A 25,964-nucleotide genomic window follows, 5' to 3' on the forward strand; every position below is an offset into this window, starting at 1 on the left:
TAAACAGAAAATGTAACTAGAAATAAAATCACTTTATTGTGGTACTGTATACAATTGTCTTTTTCAAAGAAACTAGACTATGCACCGAATATAGTTTTACAATAATTCTACGCATGCTCATATAGTTTAACACGCGAAGAGCGTCTGTTTGATGCGTCTTCTGGAAAACGAAAGGTCACTAGTAATGAAGTCTACGAATTGATCTTAATTCAAAATGATTTTTAGATAAAATAATTCTTGGTTTTACATTTTAAACACCTTCAAGTGTGGTAAAGTAACCCATTTTGAATTTCAACAAATTCTTTGAATATCAGCATAATAAGTGAGTAAATTAATTTTGTTTATTCTGAACAGTAGTAGAACCTATGGGAACCTATATTCAAGATGTATTGTCCCCCTGTAAAAATACGTTTTTTTGTTGTTGTATATGCAATTTGAATGTCACATAATAGTTTCACTTTAACCAAAAATGAATTAAAAAAAATATATTTAGGGGCCTAACCCAAAATAAAACTTCTACGGAAGTGATTAACTTGATCAAAACTACAAAAAAATTCACAAACGAACGATTAGAGAAATACAGTATATATATTAATCTGGCCAACAAATATTCAAGGATTAAAGAGGATATTTTGTTGGATATCGAAGGTATCCTCCTAATAGAGATGATAATGTGATAATGACTTTGAGTATAGAGAAACAGGATACCTAACTTTTTACCTACTGTAACAGACATGAAAATGTAATGAAAGTAAACTACTAGAAGAAAAATATCTAGTTAAAATGTTCAAGGTAAGATACTTAGATTCGAATTTGATTTAAATACATTTTACAAGTGGTCTTTTTCAGTACGTGTGAAATGGTCTATTTTATACGAATGATACGTGCTGCGTTAGTGATGTTATGATAATGAAACACTATTAAATGTGTAGTTAATGAAGATGTATGATATGGGGAAATCACATGGCCGATAGAAGGCCGTCAATTGCAGTACTAACGTCTGATTCCAACTGCATATCAAATATCGATCCATCATCTTCGGTAAACTTCGAAAGTATTCCCGTGTTTATGTTGTCTCCAATGGCAACCACAAATGTTGTCACGCCTGGAGGGGCCACTGGATCTAGTTAAGATACAATGTCAATATAAATGTTCGTTGCATCAAAATATTTATGCTCCGCCTGCAGATTATTGCCTATTCCGTTTCAGGCAGACGGAATAGAGTGAAATTTTACTCTTCCTTGGTTTAGAAAATGACAACCAACTACAATCACAAAAGGTGATACACCTATAGTGCCTATCACCTAATAAACAAATCCTTCAATTAATTATTTCAGGCTATTGATATTCAAACATATCACCACGTGGTGTAGAAATTTTATTCCGAGCACGATTTTACATAATATAATATACTATACAACAAAGAATCTGGTAAAAAGTGGTCGCTGTTTTTTAAGCAATTCTTTTTTAATCGTTGCTAAGAATTATGAGAAATTCTAAGAATCAACAAAAAAATAATTTCGTTTTATCATCAGCAATATTCAATATCAGGATCTACAATAAATCAAACACGTACAGACATAACGTTAATTTAAAAGGTGATTTAAGGAAAATGAATCGCTAAAAATACATATCATTTTTATTATCGGAAACATGGTTTGAAAAAAAAAAATCAGTACCGAATGACCGAATGAATAATAACATCGGAAGGAATTTCCAATTTCTTATTACTGTACTATTAAAACCAATCTTTCTTTACGGACATATCATGCGATTTGAAATTGAATGATTTTTTTTTATCATGTAAAATTATCCTAATACAGAGGGAAATGGTTAACCAGACGTTAAAATTGATAACGCATCAAACCATAACCAACCGTTTGGGGCGCTATAATATTATTGTTCATACTCTTTATGCACTGGTTTCCTCATTGTTTGTTTTCAAGCTAATAAGGTCCGATGTATATTTATAGTTTCAAACGCAATCTAAATTTCAAAAATTGTTGTTTTACTCATATAATTTTTTTTTAATTAAATTTTGAGAAGAGTAAAGAAAACAACATAAACTCATTGTAGCGTCTAGACTCTTGCTTCGTTTTATTAGATTTGGGCCTTCCTCCCACCGTACCACAAAGCGCGTTTCTGTTCGTTTAATGTTTTTACATATGCCTACATTCAACCAAAGATCGTATAAGATCTTTTATTTAACTCTACCGCAGCAGGGCTAAGGAATGCAGACACTACAGCTTGTTTCCCACTAGCGACGCAACGTAACGCAACCTATGCAACGTAAAGCGTGGTTCCCACTAGAACGTAACGCAAGGACGTAAACGCAACGCAAGCGTTTTAACCAATGACAAGCGAAGTTAGAGACAGTTAGCAATCACAAGCGAATAAGCCATCGCTTGTGATTGGTCAATTCACTTGCGTTGCGTTACGTCCTTGTGTTGCGTCGCTAGTGGGAACCACGCTTAAGGAAATACCCTTCCAATAATTGTGTTGGCCCCCGCCTGCGTGAAATCAAACCTGCGATGTTTGCAGTATATTGCGTCGTCGGTTCCCACTTGTGATTACGCAATACAGCACTTTGCGTCAATAACAATACGTCGTTGCGTTGAGGTCTAGTGGGAACCACGCTTTAAGGACCGATTCAAACAGCGTCTTACGACGTTTCCCGACTAGTCGTCACACCGGGAGAAAATAAGACATGTTCAATGTTCTATCGACGACCTAAATACTATGCCCAACGCTATCTCAAAACGACTCTTCTCGTCGTGATTCAACTCAGACAAGACAACACCGACGAGTGAAGACGTTTCGTCGGGCCTCGTCGTACGACGCTATCTGAGTTGACCGTTACGCGCGACGTCTCAAGTAGAGTCAAAGCTTGTCGGCAATGTGGTAACACAAAGCATTGAAACATTACACTACAAGTAGGTCTAAAGTATATCAATACATAAATTGTATAATTAATAAATAAATAACATATTTTACCTTTATCAAAGAAACCATCTGATATTAAAACAACAACGGATTTAGCCTCTGGCCTAGCTCTGGTTAAAACATCCTTCCCAAGCCGTTCGATCGCGTACGCTACATCGGTTGAGCCACCTGCAACAAAATCAACAATCCAAATACTATTATAATTTGGGGATCAAAGGCGTGCTTCTCGTTTTACAATGAGTAAACATATAACTAATAATAAATAAATGTATTGCAATGATTACGGTTGTGATGTAGCATTCATGGGTATTACTTCAAAGATAAACTTAAATTCTCAGCTACAGGCATGCATCATCAGATAAAATATTTGATTAAATGTATAAGAATTAAGACGGTGTAACAGAAATCACGACAAAAACATGCATTTCTTTTAAAAGTTTTCAATTTAGCAAAATTCTGCTATAAAAACTAGAGTATAATCATGTTAAAATACAGCCATTGTGTAGACACAATGTTTACTTTGCAGAAATTCTGCAGTTGGAGAAGAAATTGTGTTCACAGCATTTTTATTTTGAAATAATTATGTCGACAGCATTGAGAATCCAGTATTCTTTTTCTCTGCATACATTATAGTTAAGTTTGCGTGTTTTTTAAACTAGAAAGCAGATAGTTTAAATCTATTTTAAATAATTAAATTACCATCGTATCGAAGTCCTTCTAGTGCATTAATCATACCAGTTTCGTCTAGCTCACCATACTCAAACACGATATTAAATTTCGACGAAAAACTACACAGTGCATGACGTATAAGATCGCCGTAACTTTCTAGACTCTTTTGCAGAAACCGACGAATAAACACTTCTCCCAGAGTGACGTAATGTTTCGAGACGCTTATTGATTCATCCAATAAGAAGACAATATCGACTTCGGTAGATCTTTTCAAATCTGCTTTTGTTGTCGATGGTCCTTTAAGAATAGAAAATAGAAGTTAGGTGATTTGGCGTCTCACATAGGTTTTTCGTACAACATTTGTACAATCTTTTCTCATGGAGTTCGCCATTCGTTCCCAGTTAATGACCTACACGATATGTTTACTTATTTAAACGGCTCATCGTGAAATAAACTATTAATTGTCAAACCATTTGCTGTAGTTCAGCTTTGGAGCCACTTTTTGAAGCCCATGATTAGGCCTAGATTTGTAGGTAAAAAGATAATCATTCTGCTCCACATGTAGGTGAATTCTTAGCATGGAATAGTCATAGTAATTCAAGACATATAAGTATATATTCGCACATGCAACAGATACAATCTTACCTTCACAAGATGGACGATCATAGCACGTTTCCATAGCAAGCAGTTCCTCTGATGCGCATGATGAGTCATCGTGACAACTTCGGCTACGAACACGAAAACTAGCACCACACGTCTTGAAACATGGAGACCACTGACTCCATTCGCTCAATCCCACAGCTACAACGGAAACTAAAATGTGTTACTATACATAGGCCTGTGAGTTACAGTATTGGCCGTAACCAGTTTAAAAGGCCATTTACACTAGGGCGACAACGATCGACGATAAAAAGATAAATAGGCCTATGCATTTTTCATACCTAAAACAAATAATTTTAAAAAGTTTCCATCCTAGAACTATAGGATTATCATCTATGCTGTCTTTGATGAAAATAATACTTCCACACGTCCAATCAAATGACGTCATGATAATAATATCGTTACAACACAACGATTCTATTATTTTTATTGATCATGATGTCACGTCATTTAATTGATTGGATTTTTTTAAATATTATTTTTATCAAATACATCATAAATGATTATCCTATAGTTCTAGAACGAAAACTGTTCTAATTTCTTTTGTTTTAAAAATGTATCTTTATCTATTTATGGTCGATCGCTATAGCCCTATAGTGTAAATGGGCCTTAATGGTTGGTTCCCACTAGAGAATCAACGCAAGGACGTAAGCGTAACGTACGTGATTTGACCAATCACAGACGATAGACTAACTGTCGCTTACCATTGGTCAACTTTCTTGCGTTGCGTCTTAATGCTTGGTTCCCACTAGAACGCAACGCAAGGACGTAGACGCAACGCAAGAGAGTTGACCAAGCGAAAGTTTGAATTGTCCATCGATTTTGATTGGTCAACACGCTTACGTTGTGCTTACGTACTTGCGTTGCGTTCTAGTGGGAACAAAGCTTAGTGTGAGCCAAGATTACTAATGCCTGACAATAATTATAACCTGAAGTGAAACTAATGAATACTAATAATAATAATAATAATAATAATAATAACAAATCTGAACAGATGTAGTATTAAAGCATGGCTCCCACTAGCGACGCAACACAAGGACGTAATGCAACGCAAGTGAATTGACCAATCACAAGCGATGGCTTATTCGATGATTGCTAACTGTCTATAACTTCGCTTGTCATTGGTTAAAACGCTTGCGTTGCGTTTACGTCCTTGCGTTACGTTCTAGTGGGAACCAAGCTTAAGAGACAGAAACATTATTCTGCTGCAGTAACTAGAATTTTCTTATTTTAAACTTACGGTTTATCCAATTATTTGCAAGCTTATTTGAGTACATATTTATTGTTAGCAACTTGAAAATTGAAGAAAAATGAAATCATAGGTTGTTGCAGTAAACAATGCAGTTACTGCAGTAATGGTATAGTATAGAGTAATGTTGTGACATGACTCATAATCTTGTTTTGTCAGTATCTAGAGGGCAACGCAGGTTTCCGACTTTGGAAGGTGAAAAAAGGGGTTGCCAACATTCTGTGAGCTGTAATTCACCAATAGCACTGTGAAATATTTCCCGTAAATAATAGTATTTCATTTTAAAAATAGTGAAACGGGATTCTACAGTTCCGTCCGATGCATAGAGAGTATTGTCGCACACAAAAACACAATTATTCTATACCAAATTTGTAAAAAAAAGTTAAATAATTAGACTGAGCAACGATTATCTTTTGATCGACTGTATGGATACTTTTCTTGAAAAATGTGTTTTTTTTCACATTTAGTTGTTACACGGGAGGAGTTTTTTCTTGTTGTTAAGTATTATTAGTAAGGTTATAAGTAATGATTAATAACAGACAACCAACTTAACTTTAGAAAAAAGCAAAAATATTTATTAAATTATGTTCTATTTTACAAATCAGTATTTCAGATAACTATCAGTAAAATTACGACTTTTATAAAACAATATTTTATTGTACGATTTTTTATTTTGCTATTTACTGTTATAGTAGTATTTTGAGATTCAATAAAATTGTAACATAGTGTATAACATAACATAATAATGTTCTAAAGTATTTTTACAAATGTGTAATGTTTAGGTAAATGTTTATAATTATTCTGTTTTGTGCAATAAGAGACTTACTAGATTTATTTATTTATTTACAAACTTATTTTACATGGATGACATTTCATTAAAAATAAACAAACAACAAATGGTCCATGATAAAAGAAATGTATGCATAATAGTGAATAGTCATAAGTTGGAAAAAACATTTTTTTGTTGTTTTATATTATAGAAAGACATACAAGAACAATTACATTTTAAATACAGATACAGAATTAATAATAATAAACAGTCTAGTAATTACATCGCAATTTAGGTAGCGATTGATTAAGTTCACCTTTTAGGAATCCTGTCTCTCTCTCCATGGTTGTATTTGTTGTTTTGTTTTGGTTCCTTGTCTATTGTATTTGTCTATTTGTATTTAAGGAACAATTAATGAAATGAAAAAAAATTAGGCCTAATTAAAGTATTACAAAAAATCCTGGTAACATACCTGTACTTTTGACTTGTATTGCAACAACCAACAGAAATAAAAGTTTTAAAAACACCATTATATCGCATCCGTAAGTTTGGTTCTTCAAACACTGCGAAATATTAAATTAATTATCTTATTGAAGAACTATGCTTTACTCTTAAAAACTAAACTGATCTCTTACAAAATGAAGCGATGCTCATAAATATGGCAGTGATAAAAAGAAACTAGAATCAGTGATTTTGACGTTTCGTAATTATAATTGACATTGCCACTGTATCGATCCGTATCACCCTCAGGCCAAACTAGATCGAAATTCCCGCCATCTGTTTGGAAAGACCACCCGAGTTTCTTTAACCGTCTGTCCATATTGACTTTGTCCATTATTGGCTATGCAGAAAAGGGCAATTTGTGTTTGCTCCCGAGTCAATCCCCTTGCTTGAAATTGTTTATCACTGTAAACGAAGTTTTGTTTATTCAGCAGGCCTTTTTCCATCCTTGTTTTCGATAGATTGCAAATTTGAAATTGTATTAATAATATAATGCTATGTTGTTGCCAAGACTGTATTGTTACCCGGGTTACGCCCACTTCTATTTATGTTTTTCAGTATAACCATGGAGGACCATGAGGGAAGAGTGAACGTACACTGCATCACCAGGGGTAAAGATACACAATACTAATAGTTCAGCGTATTTTAGGCCTAGGCACATTTTATGTTCACAGTAATTGCGTACTAATATTACTGTACGTCCATTCTTGGTGCGCAAATGCAACTGTCGATGTACCTCAACTTTATAAGTTATTATGAATTTCTAAAACATTCTAAAATGTAATAGTATGAGTGAGCGATTGAATTTTCACTCTAACAGAGATTTTAATATCCAATATGAAATCCAATGCCACCCCTATAATGTTATTTTAATTCGATAAAATGTTTTATCTTAATTACCATTTTAATTGGAAGTTAATACAACTTAATAAGTACAATAATTAGTAAATTAATCGGTCGTTAGACGTGTAACTTTCACCTAACTTTTAGCTGGCTAATTACACGTTTAGTTAAATCATAAAACCAAATTATGTTATGAAATAATTAGTTCTTTGCTTTTTAAATCCTGTATTACTTTTAATCTTGTACATAATTTATTTCAAGTTTCCTTGTACTATACATACCTATTAAATCATTTTTTTAAAACTTTTATTTTACTTACTCACTGATTATGGACGCATCTTCATTCAAGAAGTGCGACACTGTTTCAAAAGTATTACTTTTGTTAATGTTATTTTTTTATATCTTGTACATAATTTAGTTTAAGTTTCCTTGTACTGTAAATAGGCCTATTGTTAAATCATTTTTTTTCTCTAACTTTTTACTTACTCTGGACGCACCTTCATTCAAGAAGTGTGCCGCTGTTTCAAACGTATAGCTTCCAAATAAATTATTATTATTGTAATTATTATTATTATTATTATGTATATTAAACTGTTGCTACGTTCTCGTTAAGCTTACAAAATCAAACATTCAGTGTACGTATTTTAAGGGATTATTGGTTACTTTCGATATTCAAATAGAGAATTAGTGTCACAGTTCCAATCTGTGCTAATCCCGTAAAACAAAACATCCATCAAACACTTAAGTGAAATAATACTGAACACATATGTAGGTTAGAACTTAAAACTGAGCTCTTCAATAAGGACTGAAGATCGACGTGCATCATTTAAAGATGTATTGTCCCTCTGAAAAGCAATTTTTAAATTTTTTTTTATTGAATATGCCATTTTAATGTCACATTTTTCTGTTGTCTTGGTCAATTAATTTTGTTTTTTTAGGCTATTTCGTGGTTTATTTTACATCAACATTTTCATTTTCACACTTGTGCTAAACAGCGCATAGACACTATTTGTATTTTGCGCTATATAAATTTAAAACCATTAAACCATTAGTTATCCACTTTGACAAAAAATTAGATCAACAACAAAATTATTTACCTGAAATATTATTTTGTTCGTTTTTTTTTCTACAAAATACCATATTCAAAGTCTAATTTAATTAATCTTCATTTTTCATGTTTTTGGGGGACAATACATCTTTAACAATCCAGGCATTAGTAATGTATGTAAAGCTTATGGTCACATTGAGTTCTGGTGACCAACAAGACAATTTACGTAAGTTTTTTATTATTACATGTTGTACGGAATCCGGAATGCGTTTAGTGTGGAGCTTTTAAAAAGCTACGTTCACATTGAGCCCGCATTCCGTTCCGGATATTGAATATATCGTTAAAATGAGGTAGTGTTAAAGAATACATCAGTTAACACTAAAACGCATTCGGATTTCGTACAAAATGTAATGTCAATGAAAAACTAAACGCAACGTCTTTTCGGTCAGCGGAGCTCAATTTGACTATTGGCTTGTTACTTGTATATTGATGCCTGTTTAAAGACAGATATAAATAAGCCTAAACAATTGATTTAGGCTCGTGAGCGTTTCTATAATATTGACCGTTTCAACTACGATTTATTAGGACTATACTCGTCTTTGGTGTAAGACTCTACACACGATGAAGATTGATACGAAATAAATAGAATTGCGTGTTTGCATAGAGCTCAAACAAAACACATGCAGTCAATTTAAAGAATGTTTGTTGGTATTAATCTGGACATTTTTACTTAAATATCAGGGGAACAAGACATCAGCAGAAACATTAATGCCGTAGAGACTCTTGTTTAGCATGTAAAACAAATTAGGCTATAGCATGCAAATTATTATAATACCGATTAAGTAAGCTCTGTCTACACTATCAAACTAGTTTGACAAAAAAGTGTGATATGTCACAAATGTGGTAGGGATATGACATCATCATGTCCATGGGTACATTACATTTTGTTGTCTGATAGTGTAGACAGAGCTTCAATACATTTGTTAAACATTCATAGTTTTACGGAAACTACAGAAACATTATTTTATAATTCAGCTGATACGATTTTCGGCACATACTGTGTAGAACTGTTGAGTTTCTCGATGTTTCGCTAATATCATTCACATTCGATTTCTCGGGGTTGAGAGTGAAGATAGTCAAGAAAATTAAATGGGGAATATATAGGCCTATAGGTGAGGTTGGGTGCACGTGAGGAAACACCCTTTCTAAAACATAGGCTCACATTGAGTTTTGGGAGTAATTTTTTTTTTTTATAGATTTTGATACCTTTTACACTGGATATATTATGTACTATGTAATAGTTTATTAATTAGGAAAATGTCTGCAATGCCAAGATTTTACTTGATAGCCATATGAAAGATGAAATTAAAAAAAAACGTGTAGCCACAGCATAAACAGATGCTAGTTTATCTTTTTGGAGAATCTAAAGATTTGTTGTTCCCAAAAACAAGAAAAAAACATTATAAAATTAGGATTTGAATAGGCTATCCAAAGACAAAAAAAACAAAAAAATAAATCATGTTTTCACTAATTAATACGGTAACAAATTAAACGTTTACATTCAACCGATAAACTAGCAGCCAATTTGACGATTGTTTTCTTGACATAATTTTTTTTCGATTTAATTTTAGGTCAAAGTGAATAACTATTATGTAACACTAAAATTGCATATTCAACAAAAAAATCTAACAAATACATTTTTTCACAAGGAGGGGGGAGGGACACAAATTAAATTTCACACATGAGTGGGCAACAACAGCGCCATCTATGACTATTATTTCACAGTTGCTGTTATTTATGATCTTTTTCTTCATCTTCAACACATGTGAAAGAAGGAGTTTGTTGAGCATTATAAAATAGACTAAAACTATAAAATAAATAAGTTGATTGTTACTAATCTCAGGCAGTATGGACCCTAAAAGTGCTGGATCATATTTACAGGCGCGATTTGTAACAAAAGATCTAAAGTAAGTTAGTTTAACAGCACAGCTCAATTGACCATGAGAAATAAGCCTCCCGATAGAAAAGCTACGTTACGTAGGCTCCAACTCTCTGTGTCGTGTCGTACCACAGTACACAAAGTGAAGTGTTTGTGATATTTGTACTAAGATTAAAAAAGTCTACATCTGTGACCTGTGTTTACTTGGGTCCTCCTTTTTTACTAGCATGATTGTATGATTCTAGACCTAGTGCTAAGTAATAAACTAATCTTCGTTATATAATATATATATAAAGGTAAAGCAGTCTGTAAAGTCTAAACTTAGAGAGCTGTAAAATGAGTATGGTCTATCTATCCGCTGCTCTTACTCAAAAAGTATAATTAAAGTAAATAATTACAATTTGGCCTGTGTTGCAAAAACTAACAAGACCTCAGAAGCAAATACCTAAGACTTGATCCAGAAAAATGAAAATCCTCAGAAACTGTTGCTAAACTGTAGTGTATGACTACAGTACACGCATAGCCATAGAGTTTGTTTGTTTTATCTTTATACTGGGTGACCTCTTCAGTCAAAGACTGATCTCCCAGAGGGCCCAGTTGGTGATCAGTGGCTGTGATGTACTAATACACCGGGGTAACCCCCTACTTGTCTCGAAAGATGTACTAGGTTCTTTAAAGTGCACACGAGCAAGTTGTGTACACTGGACCTACGGTTTATAGTCCTTATCCGAGAAGACTCGTTCTACCACCAGAACCATGGAGTGAGTGAGCCTCAAACCCCTGCCGATGTTATGGCTACGTGATTACGGTTCCACTGTCTTAACCGCTCGGCCACTCACTCACTATCAGCAACTTGGTTGTTGGGAATCTTGGTGATATGGTGGGTAGGTGGACATTCGTATAAAATGTAACTGCTGTTGGTGATAAACTGCATGCATACAATATGATACATATACATGGAGAACATTACTTTTTAATAGAGATGACGGTAGATAATACAAAAATGTTTATGCCTACAGTGTATATCTGTTCATAAATTGATTACAAATGTGGTGCAAAATTTTGTTTTGTCAGATTTTAAGTACAGACAGCCTGTTTGAGAATATATGTATAGTGTATACGTACTGTATACTGTTTGATATTGAAATAACTAACCTACCATGTACTACTGTAGGTGTCAATCACTGTCGATTTGCTATCTTAAGCGACGTCAATCAACGTCATTGGAGCTAGATTTAGATCTCAAAACTCATGAGAAAATGTGTATACAATAACATTATTAATATTTGGATATTCTTCATGGCTGTTAAATTGACATTCAATAATACAGTTTATGTATTATTATTATTATCCCAGAAGACTTGTTCTACCACCAGAATAATAGCCAGGGAGGGCCTTGAACCTGTGCCAAATTTGGCTATGGTTTGCGGCAGGTGCCTTGGCCACTTGACAATTACAGTATACTAATTTCATTCTAACTAAACACCATATTTTTCACAATCCATAGGTTTGCAGTCCCAGAATCGCCCTTTTCTGTGCCTGAAAATGTGGGACCTCAAGAATTGAGTGCACTTATTAATAAGTTACTGAATGAAGGTACAAATTTTTTTGTTTTGGTTTGTCAAGTTTTGAGTTTTTATTTTAAAGCTCATGTACAGGCATGACTTAAAATATGAAATATACTATCTGGTTAGATGTACTTAAAACAAATATGTGTAACAGAAATGATGACAAAAAAACATGAATTGGCATTAAAAACATGAAAATTGCCAAATACAAAATTTGGCAAAATTCTGCTATAACAGCCAAACAGAGTTTTTTAAGTAGTTAACCAATGCAATAACATATCAGGTGACTCCCTAGAAAATGAAAAAAGTGCAAAAAAAAAGTCGGTGGATAATTTTTAGTGTAGCACAAAAAAAAAAAATCTGAAGTTGAATAAAAACATCAGAAACGTAAAATTGAAGTAATATTACCTATATTTAGTCATCTGATAATATTTTTTACCACCACACCGTTTATCTTTCCTAATTGTTTAAATCTGCCTCTCTATTTACAACATTTGTGTACAAAAGAATAGGGTTTTACTGTGTAATTTAATTCCCACTGATGAACAAAATCCCAAAAATTATAAAACATAGGGGAAATTATAGATTGATAATTATTATAATTAGAATGTATGATCAATAGAATCATAACAGATTAACAAATTAAATGTTACACTTTGCAGAGAAAGCAGAGGAAGATGTCCAACAGATCGACTTTGACTTCCTCATCGATGGGGAACTCCTACGAGTCTCTGTTAGCAACCACATGGAAGAGAAGGGAATATCCTCTGAAACTGTCGTAGAGATTGAATATTTTGAGAAACATCCAGCTCCAACTCCAGAGGGCAGTCTGTTACATGACGATTGGGTTAGCTCTGTACAAGGCCTTAAAGACAGGTGGGGTTAAGTGGAGAGATTAGATAAAAAGAATAAGGATATTATGGTTTATTTTTCCAAAATTACAACTAATTTAAACAGCGCAGCCTGATTATAAGCACATCAGATTTTTTTGATAATTTACCAACTGTAAACAGACTTTTTGACAATGGTTTACGATTTCTAAACAAAAATACTTTAAAAAAAAACCATATTACAGTACAAAACCATCATACAGTAGCAGTTTCCCCTAATACTAAGTGTGTCTCCTTACTACGTGTGTCACCTGAATAGGGGTTGGCAATACTAATAGTGTAATATAGTTCCTCTCATTTTTTTCAAAGTGTCCCCTCGAGATAGGAATGTCCCCTGAAAAGGGGGTTTTCGCAGAAGAGGTATTCTACTGTATTTTTAAACAATTTATTGAAATATAACCAAATTCAGCGGTCATCTCAGTTAGAAAATATCGGTCCTTAGAATGCAAATTTGGCCATCTAATCGCCAAATTAATGTAGACCTGTTAGCGGACACTTTTTCTGGCCTGATGACATCTTAAACTTTAGTTCAATAATAATTCTTTCAATGCATTTCAGAATTATAACTGGTTCTTACGACAACACGGTACGGATGTGGAACACACAAGGTGAAAACTTAATGACATTGAGTTACCATTCAGATCCTGTCAAATGTGTGTCGTGGATAAAGAAAGGTATGGCAAATAAAACGGTGACAACATTTTAATCAATACAGAAACAAAACCATACAAATGAAGATATTTCTCACAAAAACATGCAATACCAAAACACAGCAAAACTTTTTCATCAGTCAATGAAGCTGAACCTGGGTGCACACAAAATGAATGACTAATGTGTGTGTGTAAAGCTCTGTCTACACTATAAACTAGTTTGAGAAAAAAAGTGTGATGTGCCCCAATATGGTAGTTAATATGACATCATCGTGTCCATATATAGGTTTTATAGTGTGGACAGAGCTTAAACTCTCGAGTTTTTCTAGGTGATGTAAATGGGTAACTACTCTATTTGTAATCATGCTAAACTGTCATTAATATGGAGTTATGCTTTAAATCAAATAATTACTAAACAAAACATACAATGTTTTCAGATGGTGAGACCAGTTTACTCGTCTCCGGATCACATGATCAGACTTTAGTGATATGGGAAGTGAATGAAGAGAAACAGACGTACCAGGCATTACATAGCTGTAGGGGGCATGCAAGGAGTGTGGATACTGTAGCTGTTGATAAAAGTGGTACCAAGATATGTAGTGGGTCCTTTGACAGTATGATTAAAATCTGGTCAGCAGGTAATTTACCACTGTTACTTGGGAAAGTTTCATGATACACTGCTACATTTTGTCACTTGTGATACTGTAACACAGGAATTGTTTTAGTGATTAGGATAACAACTGTGATACTATAGATTTGGCTTGATGCATACATTTACATAACATTTGCTTGTACTAGAATCAGCTAGCTTATCAATTCCTACAGTATGCCCGTCTTCATTAATAAAAAACTGTAGAACTTTCCTTAAATTAATACCAAATCCTTTTTTTTTATTATCACGGTTTTCTACGACAGTAATATGCATTGTTTAACATATACCCCTTTCACACCAAAACAAAACTCTGGAGTTGACGCCCCGGTGTTTTGGTGCGAAAGGTAACATCAAACAACTCTGGAGTTCAAAACAGCCGGGTTGAACAGCTGAACGTTCTCAGGACGGGCGAACTGCGGGGAAAGGTACCAAAATCAAACTCCGAGTTTTTAGGTCAAAAGGTCATCCTCACACGATCACTTATTGCTGCTTTAGTTTATTTCAAAATACATAGCTGGTCTAAAAAATAATAAGTAGTATCAATAAAACATTATATGACTGACTTCTGAGACTTTTGAAAATAATTATTAAATTAAAAATATTATCAAACAAAATAGACTGCAACATTTACAATTTTATTTTATAAACCCTGGTGTTGCTAGATTGGTGTGAAAGGGGTATCTCCGGAGTTTCTCGACGTTTTGAATGGTCATAAACCCCGGGGTGTCTCCGGAGATCACTCTGGAGTTTTGGTGTGAAAGGGGTAATAGTGGAAATAGAAATTGGTGCTCACATGATTACAAAACCATGCATGCTGCTACTGAAATTCAAATTGTAGTTGATGATGAAATAATAAACACATAAACACTTTAATTTTGATTAGTTCCTGGAACAACTGAAGACAAATCGGAACGAATAGAGGACCAACATAAAAAGAAAATCAGATCAGAAAAAAATCAACCACTCACAAGGGTAATTTTTAAAGAAAAACAAAATATAAAGTACTGTACTGTATACATACATCAGCTTAGCCTGAAATTCTGTCGTCTTAACTTTTTGATGACGATAAAGTTGCCATTTTCCCGTTAATACGGAGAACTACTAGAAATAATGTACATATAACCTTAAATATACAGTTCAAAATACACTTAAACGTGGAAATTTCAAATCTCTAAATAATATTTGAACTTTTAATTTAATTGTTTAACGAAATAACATTTTTATTGGGTTAAAATGGCTGCGTTAAAAGCAATACATTCTGCGCGGCATTTGAATGCGAGGCTCCTGGTTAGGAAGGCTAGGCCTATTTTGTTCCACCAGAGCCAAGCGATTCAGAAGGGCCCCACGCCGCGAGACAGAGGGGAGGGAGAGAGATATAACTAATAAAACAGATATGTCGACTGTATATGGATATACAGGATATTCGTCGTCCTCCCCTAACCGTCGTGTTTTGTAAAGTCCCTACTATTAATCATTTAGGACAAATTCAGAAGATGGCATCTCAAAAGCCTAGTATTATTTTGTTAATAGACTCCGCTCCTGACACTAGACGGACACAGGGAGGCAGTATCATCAGTTTTGTGGTACAAAAACAATGAAGTGTGCAGTGCATCATGGGATCACACAATACAATTATGGGATGTTGAATCTGGTGTGCAGAAATCAACACTGGTAAGGCTTATTTACTATTAATATTAGTAGAAATTTATTTTTGCTTTAAGTATTTGAGTTGTATATGCAAAACTTGTATTTTTTTTTTTTTTTACTTTACAGACTGGTACTAAGGTATTTCTTTCAATTGCAAATTCTGAAAGCTGCGGTCTGTTAGCATCCGGAAATGCTGACCGGCATATCAGAATATGGGATCCACGAAGCAGCGAAGGCACTGTTGTCAAATCGTCTCTCTCGCATCACAACGGTTGGGTGACCACAGTGGATTGGTCACGTGTGAATCCAAACCAGTTAATCTCCGGTTCCTATGATCAAACTTTTAAATTGTGGGACATAAGAAGTCCGAAGGCTCCACTATACAATATGTCTGGATTAGGAGATAAAGTCTTAACTGTTAACTGGAACATTCCTGAGGTAAAGCTGACTTTTTAATAATATTTTTAACTAATTAAAAAAGTAAAATACTTCTTCATTTATTTGACAAAAATGTTTCATATTGCGTTTATTTTAATATTGGTTGGTTCAAACACTTTTCAGTCATATAACACATACAGTATCACCAGCACACCCTATCAAGGAACACTTTTCTGTGAAACAAGTGAGGGGCAATATATATAAGCCCAACCTTTATTAAGGTGACACAAAACGAAACATTGATGTTCGATTCGCCGTGCCGGAACAGGTGTGAAAGACCCTTTAAGGGGACACTTTGCTGGGTTATTAAGGTGTCCAACTGCATACATTTTGTTGAATTATAGAACTCTTCTTTTTTTATATTTCAGTTGCTACTCTTTGGAGGAGCCGACAACTGTCTACATGTTTTTCGCTCTGCTGAGATCATTCCAAGGTGAACATTTGACGTACACATAATAAAAATAAAATATTATTGTGTTACAGTAAATGAAAACTAAACGGTAGTAGACAACTTGAATGCTTAAGTAATGAATAGCAGAGCAAATAACTAAAAACTACGTGAGGAAATGAAACGTTTCCTTGGTGCTCCAACAGCTTCCCCGGTTGTGTTAGGGACCACGTCAAAATTATTCAGCAGTAACTACATTTTTTTTACATTTTAGTTTGTTTTTATGAGGTTAGTTACTGCAGTAAACAGTGTGTATGATTACACTTTAAAAAAAATTTAAAGAGTAAATAATGTTGACACTTCCACTTCAACATTGTAGTGACTATAAGGTGCTTAATAGATCTTTGCCATGTGCTTGTATGGCAGTCAGAAGGTCTTTCCAGGTGTAAATCTTAATACTGCCAATAAAACGTATACTATGAATATTTTCATTTGTGTAAATACTGTATTCATTTTAAATCGATCAGCATTTTGGTCACAAGCTTTAATGGAGAGTTATCTTAGCGCTCTTTAATCTCTGTATACACACAGTCAAAAATGTAATTCACCAAGCATTTTTCCCCTTCACATAATACACCTGGCATTATGCAAATTACTTATCTAAATATTCATTAAACAATGTCTGGTATGTTAATGGACAGTAGTTTAAAATGTCAGATCACAGAGCCGGAGTCGAAAATGTAATTCACTAAGTTTATTTCACATAATACACTGTCATTATTCAAATTACTTCTAAATATTCATGAACCATTTCTAATTAGGAAATTAGTTTTAGTATTTGAATAGTTACTGGCGCTAAAATTCCTAGTTTGCATACACATTTTTATATCACCAGAGTCGAAAATGTTGTATGTCCCGTTTACGTTGTACTACATTCTGCAAATTTATCTAAATATTCATAAAGATTACTTTACCATGTGTCATGATGCAGTGGATTCTGGTTTAAGAAACGTTGATTGCACAAAAACTCTTGGTACACATAGCCCTTCTTTCTTGTTGACCGTTTCTCGGAGCACATACTCGTTCTTGGCAACGGTAAATCCGCTTTCTTCGCATAAATCTTTCACAAAATCTGAAGACAAAAAAATTTAAGTTTAGTTTATTTAGCACACATCCAACACCAAATACATAACTTGCACAAATGTTAACTACCTAGCTACAACTAACGGGGTTTGTATCCTATGCTGCCTGTCTAAAAGTATGTATTTTTAGGATGTGGAGTAGTTTTCAATTAAGCCTTGGAATTTGTAAGGTACAGTTTCACCAGCTATCTGTTACTTTTGTACACATATACTACTCAACTATGCCTTTTTGACTGAATTAGTATACTGAAGTAAAGGTTCTTTCACACTTGTTCCTGCCCCGACAAATCAAATTGAATGTTTTGTTTTAATGCGGCTATGTGCATTTTAATTGCCGCATACTGTAGCTGTGTGAAGCATTGTTAAAACGAAACATTGCCGTTTGATTTGCCGGCGTCGGACACGTGCCGGAACAGGTGTAAAGGGTCTTTCAACTATTACTTATCAAGATGTAGGTTAGTGCAAACAGGAAAATGAAGTACACTGGATTCAATGGTTCTGGCAACCATACCTGTCGTGAAGTAGAAAGCACGGGTACCATCTTGTCTAACATAGAAGTTCTCACTGATCTTGTGTCCTTTTGAAAACCTCAACATTGCATGATCATACAGACCGTAATCACGAAACAGAAGTACACCACCTGGTTTTAGCACCTGTATGTTAATTGAAATATAGGGTTATACAGTACTGTATATCATCAAGGCCTATTTATAGTGATAACTGTAATATATTGAGAGAAACATTGCTATTATGTGCATGGATATACACATATAGAGTAGGGAATTATCTCAAGGTGTGCTGATCTGGCTGACATAGTGTCCGTAGAAGGGCCTGATTTTAATTTCCTCAGTTTCCAGTTAAGTCCGAGGATGACAAATACCTTTACGTATGTTGATATGACGATTTCCTTTGGTCATTTGACACTATCTTTAGTATTTCACACAGCGGTGGCGCCAGGATCTTTCCGACGCGGGGACTAAATTCCCCCGACGGAGGGGCTATAGGAGCGAAGCCAGCCTCGCTAGGCTGGGGGACAGGGGGCCGCCAAGCGGTCCAGGGGCGACGCCCCCGAAAGCAACGCGTTATAGCGTAATTTGAGGCCGTTTTAATTAGATTTAGGGTAGCCAAATTTTTCCATTTTGTATGGTATATAGATAAAATACTCTGCGAAAAACACATTGCACGAGATCCGATGCGATGACTGTGTAAATCCACTCTTTCAATTTTAAAAATGAAGTTCAATATGCCTATCATAGAAAATATACGCGAACGTAAAACTTCCCACGGGCCAAGAGGTATATCGTTATAATCGCAGAGCCGTAGGCAGGTTGCTGTCTGGTGGGGGTGCGAAAATTGTAAATGCGCGAGACTAACACCCATGGGCTGATCTGTAAGAACATTTTGAAAAATAGATCTGCTAGGTCCCCGGAAATTATACATTGATATATGAAAAGAAATTACAAGTCTACCAGAGAACCAGCCCACCGAGGTTGAGATACAGCTAAGAACATTTAAACAAGTTTGTTATGTCCCGGAAATTGGAATATAGTATTTCGAAAAAAAAAGAAAAACTATATACATCTCCAGGACCAGCTACCATTAGGGTTGAGCTGCTAAGAAAATTGTGAAAAATAGAACTGCTAGGTACCTGGAAATTGCACTTATATAGGCCCATATTGATAAATGAAACGAAATTATAAGTCTACAGGACCAGCCCGCCATAGATGGTTGGATGGAGCTAAGAAAATTTTGAAAAATAGAGCTGCTAGATCCCTGCAAAACATTGAAATATGGAATGAAATTATAGGTCTACAGGACCAGCCCACCAGGGTTGGGGTGGAGCTAAGAACATTTTGAAAAATAGAGTTGCTAGGTCCCGGAAATTTAACTTATTATACTTCAAAGCATAAAACAAAATATATACCGGTACGTCTCCAGAACCAGCCCTACCATGGATATGGAAAAAAATGTGAAAAAAAGAGAGCTCTATGTTCCCAGACAATGCACTAACTGTATATTGTACATCGAAATATGAAACGAAATGTATAAGTATCCATGACCAGCTCTATAATTGGGGACCGTGACGGTTGAGCTAAGACAATTTTTGAAAACTAGAGCTGCAGGTCTTCAAAAACTACACTTATGACTTAAACAAATTCAGGCCTAAAGGCTTTAAAAAAGTTACCCTTTTTACCTTTTATTTGGAGGGGAATGCGTCCGCAAGCGTAGACCATTTTCATTCGGGGAAAATCAGTTTATTTCCCAGATGTGGAATCTGGAATTTCGATGTATGATGAGCAATTCATGACATACAGGACATTGGAATGTAATAACTTAGCTATAATAAGATGTTGGAAAAATGTTTGTTTAGTGATGTAGGCGAGCCTACAGTGAAACGTCTATTTTAGGGACCCCACGGTACAGGGTTAATCGTAAATAAAAAAAACAATAGATTGCGAACATAATTCGTAACCTTTTGCCGTTGTATAGCGTACGTCGATACACAGTACACAACGTAACGCTTCAGTCAAGTTCGCCTGGAAACTACAGTACACATTCTGGTCCCCGGATGGAACATGATATCACGCGTAAACCGCAATGGGCCGGGTTAAATGTTAAACGATTCGTACAAATGGACACCGCCAGACAAGTGCGTACCTATTGTTTATTAGATCGCCGGCAATAATGCATGCAAAAAAGTGAAATTAATAGCTCTTCGTCCGACGTACTAAAAAATGGAACGTCACGGTTTTCTAGGCGCTGAAGTTACGAAGTGAACGCAAATGATTTTTACTGTATATTATATTCCCCGACGAAAAGTACTCGCGTTCCCCGACGGGGGGGCTAGGCTCCCCGACGAGGGGGCTACAGCCCCGTACAGCCCATGACATACAAAGCTTCTCCCATCTTTCTTCTATTATACGTATTAAGCTTAGGGTTAGCTGTCAGCACAAAAGCGAGAAATTGGAGGACATGAAAAAAGTATACCGTAAATCTTCTAATTGTAACCCTGGGTTATTGTTTTTTAAGGTGGGTTACTATTAGAGTAGTGGGTTATTATTATAGATTGACTTATAAGGTGGGTTACTATTATTAGAAGGGGGTTACTATTATTAGAAGGGGGTTACTATTAGAAGATTTATGGTAACGCATTTTCTTTGTATGTATGGGTCTATGTAGAGATAATTATACAAACCTTATAAATATTCTTAAAAACATCTGCCATCTTTTCAGGATGAATAGCTGAAAGTACAAATAGCATGCTTGTCATATCAACACTGCCCTCTGGTATATTGTCCATTAATTCATCCTTAGTAAGATCACATTGAAAAGCATTTACTCTTGATTCATCGTATAAAGAATTATTCTAGAAATAAATAAATAAAAAACTGATAACAAAAAAGTGATTTAGTTTTAACAATTTAACACCATGCTTGATGAGAGTAGACACTTGACTCAATCGGAAAGTTTTCCCCAAAAACATGAAAATTGAATATTAAAAAAAATACTTTGAATAGACCTTTCGTAGTTTTAATAATGCCATAGAAAAAAACTTTAAAAATAATGTTTTCACTTATAAAAAGACAAGATAAACGGTTAAATTCAATAATAAAAAAAAGCCCATTGACTTCCAGTTAATTAGACTATCTTTTGTGTTAAATTACAGTTTTTTCAGGTCAATAATTTTTGGTCAAAGTGGATAATTATGTGACATTAAAATGGCATATTTAACGACAATGTGTTTTTTCAGAGGAAAAATACATCTTGAAACAATCTGCTCTATTAGACACTTTATAGATGGGTCATTCCATCTCAGATCACCCAATGAGTTAAACCCTACCTCTTCCAATTTTGATGAAATTTGGTATATGGGTGATTCATAGCAATTAAAGTCAAAATTTCAAATTTTAACTTTATCGGACCAACGGTTTTCGAGATATCGCAATTTCAATTTTCGGTTTTTACGCAAAAAAGGGCGCGTCCGCCACGTTTCAAAGAGCTGTATCTCGGGAACTATAGGTTCAATTTTAAAAGCAAAGGTATTTTTGTAAAGGGGAGACCATAAGGAATCTAAATATACTAATTGTGTGTGTTTTATGTTAATTTTAAGTTTAATAAAACTTTGAAATATATTTTGACCTTGAAATTGACACCGTGGAACACGCCCGATTTGTTGGTGACTATCACGAAAAATGTAGCCCTACGTGTCAACTACAACATATAAAAAAATTGGAGGGGTTTTTTTCTTTGTTTCCATGAAATTACAATTTGAAGTTGACATACCTCTTCCTTTTAGTGTATTTTTTGGTGTTGTTATATACTTATACACAGTGTGAACACTAACTGTTAAGGTGTCTTATTGTTACGCTTTCTCATCAGGCCCACTTAAACACTACAGTAGATATATTTTGATATGAGAAATACTGGGTAACTCACATACTTTTCAAATCAATTTTGACACATAGTTTAGTGTCCTTACTATGTTATTTTAGTGTATTTTGGTGTCTGTCCATGCATTACTTCAATGTCAATTTGATGTATTCCAAAAATAATTTTATTTACAAACTAAATATTATTATAATGTTACAATTGTCTATGTCTGGCCTTTACTCCTTGTCATCTGGCCAATTCAAACAGTATTTAGAAATGTATCAGCAACAATTTCATTTTCATCACTGAAAGATTCTTGAATCACTACCACATCCGGAGGGTTTATCTGGGTACTAAGTTTGTAGACCTGCATCTGTGCCAGATAAACGTGAACAAAGCGATGATATTGTAATGTACCCTTGATGGTCTGGGCGAGGTTGAATCTCGGCTTTATTTCTTTTTCCACAGTAGATACCTCATCTATTCCCACATGAAAAAAGTTGATGCCTGGAATGTCCATATGAGCGAGTCATATGGCCGAGCGGTTAAGGCAGGGGCGTCGTTTACCGTACCTAAAGAGCCAACAACAACATCGGCAAGGGTTCGAGGCCGACTCGCTCCTAGTTCTGGTGGTGGAACAAGTCTTCTCAGATAAGGACTATAAACCGTAGGTCCAGTGTACACAGTTATAACCTGTGTGTACTTTAAAGAACCCAGTTCATTATTCGAAAAAGAGTAGGGGGTTATCCCGGTGAACTGGTTCACACAATAGCCCCTGTATCAGGGGGATTACCACCTATCTGATAGGACAGTGATTAATTCACTATTGGTAATCCTTGGCCACATTGCCTAAAGACATAAATAAAAATAAAAAATTACACAGTAGTCGAACATACTGAGAGATGTGAGAATATGACATTCAGTCAAACGCTGTAAGCTTCTCTTAGTGACAAGCCTCTTAACTGTTCCACCTATGCCATCACATGCACTCTTGCCATGTGATGTAGCGAAAAAATTCCCCTCGGCGTCTAAACCAAAATCTTCCTGGTGGTGGCAAAGGTTAATAAAGTTATATTTGTTTTTGTATTGGCCGCCACATCCATCTGTGAAATAATGAACTTTTTTCATGGTTGGTAGTTTTGATTTTAAATAGGGGATGACAACCTTTAAAAAGGCATCAGTAACTGATGTATGTTCTCTGCAATCACTTATTATGCATTAATATGCATAATAACATAGTAAGGACACTAAACTATGTGTCAAAATTGATTTGAAAAGTATGTGAGTTACCCAGTATTTCTCATATCAAAGTATATCTACTGTTTAAGTGGGCCTGATGAGAAAGCGTAACAATAAGACACCTTAACAGTTAGTGTTCACACTGTGTATAAGTATATAACAACACCAAAAATACACTAAAAGGAAGAGGTATGTCAACTTCAAATTGTAATTTCATGGAAACAAACAAAAAAACCCCTCCAATTTTGTTATATGTTGTAGTTGACAAGTAGGGCTACATTTTTCGTGATAGTCACCAACAAATCGGGCGTGTTCCACGGGGTCAATTTCAAGGTCAAAATATATGTCAAAGTTTTATTCAACTTAAAATTAACATAAAACACACACAATTAGTATATTTAGGTTCCTTATGGTCTCCCCTTTACAAAAATACCTTTGTTTTTAAAATCGAACCTATAGTTCCCGAGATACAGCTCTTTGAAACGTGGCGGCCGCTCCCTTTTTTGCGTAAAAACCGAAAATTGAAATTGCGATATCTCGAAAACCGTTGGTCCGATAAAGTTAAAATTTGAAATTTTGGCTTTAATTGCTATGAATCACCCATATACCAAATTTCATCAAAATTGGAAGAGGTAGGGTTTAAAATTCCATTTTTTTTGGGTGAACTGAGATGGAATGACCCAGATTCAATGTTCAAATAGTATTACTTACCTTCACAAATTGTACTGCTCGTGGAGAAAAATCACATGCATGTATCATCAGGTTGGGATTTTCTTGCAGTAATGGAAATAATGCATTGCCAACTCCACAGCCAACCTCAAGGAGAGTTTGCTTTTTATTGTTACCCTAAAAAAAACCAGTCTAGTTAATTTCTGAACTTATTCAGCTTTGTTCTTTAACTTGCACTCATCAGATGCAACTACTGTACTCTCCATTGTTCACCCCTCTGTCGGTCAAAGTTATGCGATGAGCAGTCATTTATAGTCGATTCACCGCACTGTGAAACTTGCTTTCACTTTTTGTTTTATTTTCCCTTCTGTTGGTATTTTAAAAATAAAGCTCAGGACATTTATTGTTTGTCAGTTTAGTCATTGACATTGGTTTTCATTTATGTCTCGTCTTTCCTTTGCTTTATTGGGATAGGAGGTGCCTGAGTTTTAAGAAGGCGCAACTGCTACACCCCACTTCCCTCCAGTATATGTTCAATTGCCTTTTATTTGACATCATCTGAGCCTGAGATTATAGACAAATACAAAAGCGCAGAAATACTTACAGGTTCCTTAAGTTCATCAAATTCTCGTGAGGTCCAATGTCGGTCTTTGAAAAAGTTCACAGAATTACGTTTATAAAACAGGTCCCAATTGCGTTGAGCTTCTTTTTCAAGTTTACATTTTTTGAATTCAGACACCAGTTCAGAATCATTTAATAATTTTTCAAGTTCTTTTTCTGTTAATTTTCTTGGATGTTCTTCAGTTTTATTTTGTGGTATGGTAGAACAAGTTTCCTTATCCATTTTCAGTCTGTATAGGCTAGCATATATAATTAGAAAGAAATGTTGTTAATAAATCTATAATATAAAGATTTAGGCCTACTAGACCTACATAGTAGTAGGCTAGTATACTCTCAGCACAGTTTTTAGTACGAGTGAGCCAAGTTGAGTACGAGTTAGGGGGTACGAATTCAGAGTTGGCATGGATTGGCACATGCATGGTGGGTACGAATTGACCTGTATTACACCGGAGCCTGCTACTTAACTAAGCCTAGGCCTACCTCTGACTAGAGTAGGGGGGACCCCTGTATGGTAGGCCTGGCCCTATATAGATAGACCTAACCCTACTACTACTTCTAGCCTACTACTACTAGTACTAGCCTAGGCCTAGCTTAGCTAATAAATTCCCTAGCATTGTGTTTGTTAACTGTAAAGATCCTGAAAACCTGTTAATTTCATCTAAATATATTTTTGTAATTATATTATAAAATACGGAACTAAAAAAAACCCAAATAAAACCAACCTCACACAGAAAAGTTTTTTCGTGTCTTTTTTCGTAATAAAATATTTTCATAACAACGCCCCCTATAGTCCACAATCGTTTAAATGTAAAATGTATTTAATTATTTATTATTATATTAATGAAGCAATAACAATAATTATGGTATGGTACTTTGTTCCAGTCATTAACTTCTCAGTGAAAATTCAGTTCTGCCTCTGATTATATATGAAATAATGTTTTGTTTTGTTAGATGTATTCTTCAACAGAAAACAATTTAAAAAGAAGATGCAAAATGTTGATCTTCTCTTTTAAAGATGTATTGTCCCTTGAAACACAAAAAATGAAGGTCAAAATATTCCAAATTTAA

General features: G+C 34.7%; 3 protein-coding genes across 5 annotated transcripts; 1 reads left to right on the forward strand and 2 right to left on the reverse strand.

The window, feature by feature from the left end:
* LOC140056752 (uncharacterized) lies at positions 1 to 7,031 on the reverse strand. Of its 2 annotated transcripts, none has more exons than XM_072102228.1 (5): positions 6,763 to 7,031; positions 4,258 to 4,425; positions 3,643 to 3,909; positions 2,995 to 3,111; positions 1 to 1,123 (listed from the first exon to the last, which is right to left on the reverse strand). In XM_072102228.1, the coding sequence occupies exons 1-5, from the start codon at positions 6,818 to 6,820 to the stop codon at positions 960 to 962; spliced, it is 774 nt and encodes a 257-aa protein (XP_071958329.1). In that variant the 5' UTR covers positions 6,821 to 7,031; the 3' UTR covers positions 1 to 959. The 2 variants fall into 2 exon arrangements, with proteins under 2 accessions (XP_071958329.1, XP_071958336.1); XM_072102235.1 differs by having other exon boundaries at positions 2 to 1,123; positions 4,258 to 4,413; positions 6,763 to 7,027.
* On the reverse strand, positions 6,757 to 25,661 carry LOC140056736 (tRNA N(3)-cytidine methyltransferase METTL6-like). Of its 2 annotated transcripts, XM_072102220.1 has the most exons (7): positions 25,619 to 25,661; positions 24,880 to 25,135; positions 24,318 to 24,452; positions 21,193 to 21,363; positions 18,508 to 18,649; positions 17,829 to 17,986; positions 6,757 to 6,853 (listed from the first exon to the last, which is right to left on the reverse strand). In XM_072102220.1, exons 2-6 carry the CDS (start codon positions 25,117 to 25,119, stop codon positions 17,835 to 17,837), a joined length of 840 nt encoding a protein of 279 aa, XP_071958321.1. In that variant the 5' UTR covers positions 25,120 to 25,135; positions 25,619 to 25,661; the 3' UTR covers positions 6,757 to 6,853; positions 17,829 to 17,834. The 2 variants fall into 2 exon arrangements, with proteins under 2 accessions (XP_071958321.1, XP_071958314.1); XM_072102213.1 differs by lacking the exon at positions 6,757 to 6,853 and having other exon boundaries at positions 17,340 to 17,986.
* On the forward strand, positions 10,500 to 17,315 carry LOC140056711 (ribosome biogenesis protein wdr12-like). The gene is made up of 9 exons (XM_072102183.1): positions 10,500 to 10,649; positions 12,129 to 12,217; positions 12,852 to 13,065; positions 13,638 to 13,753; positions 14,167 to 14,367; positions 15,265 to 15,353; positions 15,912 to 16,052; positions 16,155 to 16,466; positions 16,835 to 17,315. The coding sequence occupies exons 1-9, from the start codon at positions 10,591 to 10,593 to the stop codon at positions 16,901 to 16,903; spliced, it is 1,290 nt and encodes a 429-aa protein (XP_071958284.1). The 5' UTR covers positions 10,500 to 10,590; the 3' UTR covers positions 16,904 to 17,315.
* Positions 25,662 to 25,964: the final 303 nt, after the last annotated feature.

Source organism: Antedon mediterranea, chromosome 1, assembly GCF_964355755.1.
Source record: "Antedon mediterranea chromosome 1, ecAntMedi1.1, whole genome shotgun sequence".
Lineage (NCBI taxonomy): Eukaryota > Metazoa > Echinodermata > Crinoidea > Comatulida > Antedonidae > Antedon > Antedon mediterranea.

Excerpts from the sequence above, each read along its gene's own strand:
- LOC140056736 (XM_072102220.1), bottom strand. The coding sequence starts at position 25,119 with ATGGATAAGGAAACTTGTTCTACCATACCACAAAATAAAACTGAAGAA. Across the intron at positions 21,364-24,317 it reads GAGCAGTACAATTTGTGAAG|AATAATTCTTTATACGATGA; the intron begins GTAAGTAATACT and ends ATTTATTTCTAG. Across the intron at positions 17,987-18,507 it reads TGCTTTCTACTTCACGACAG|ATTTTGTGAAAGATTTATGC; the intron begins GTATGGTTGCCA and ends TTTTGTCTTCAG.
- LOC140056711 (XM_072102183.1), top strand. The coding sequence starts at position 10,591 with ATGGACCCTAAAAGTGCTGGATCATATTTACAGGCGCGATTTGTAACA. Across the intron at positions 13,066-13,637 it reads GTACAAGGCCTTAAAGACAG|AATTATAACTGGTTCTTACG; the intron begins GTGGGGTTAAGT and ends AATGCATTTCAG. Across the intron at positions 14,368-15,264 it reads GATTAAAATCTGGTCAGCAG|TTCCTGGAACAACTGAAGAC; the intron begins GTAATTTACCAC and ends AATTTTGATTAG.
- LOC140056752 (XM_072102228.1), bottom strand. The coding sequence starts at position 6,820 with ATGGTGTTTTTAAAACTTTTATTTCTGTTGGTTGTTGCAATACAAGTC. Across the intron at positions 4,426-6,762 it reads AATACAAGTCAAAAGTACAG|TTTCCGTTGTAGCTGTGGGA; the intron begins GTATGTTACCAG and ends AACACATTTTAG. Across the intron at positions 3,112-3,642 it reads AGAAGGACTTCGATACGATG|GTGGCTCAACCGATGTAGCG; the intron begins GTAATTTAATTA and ends ATTTTGTTGCAG.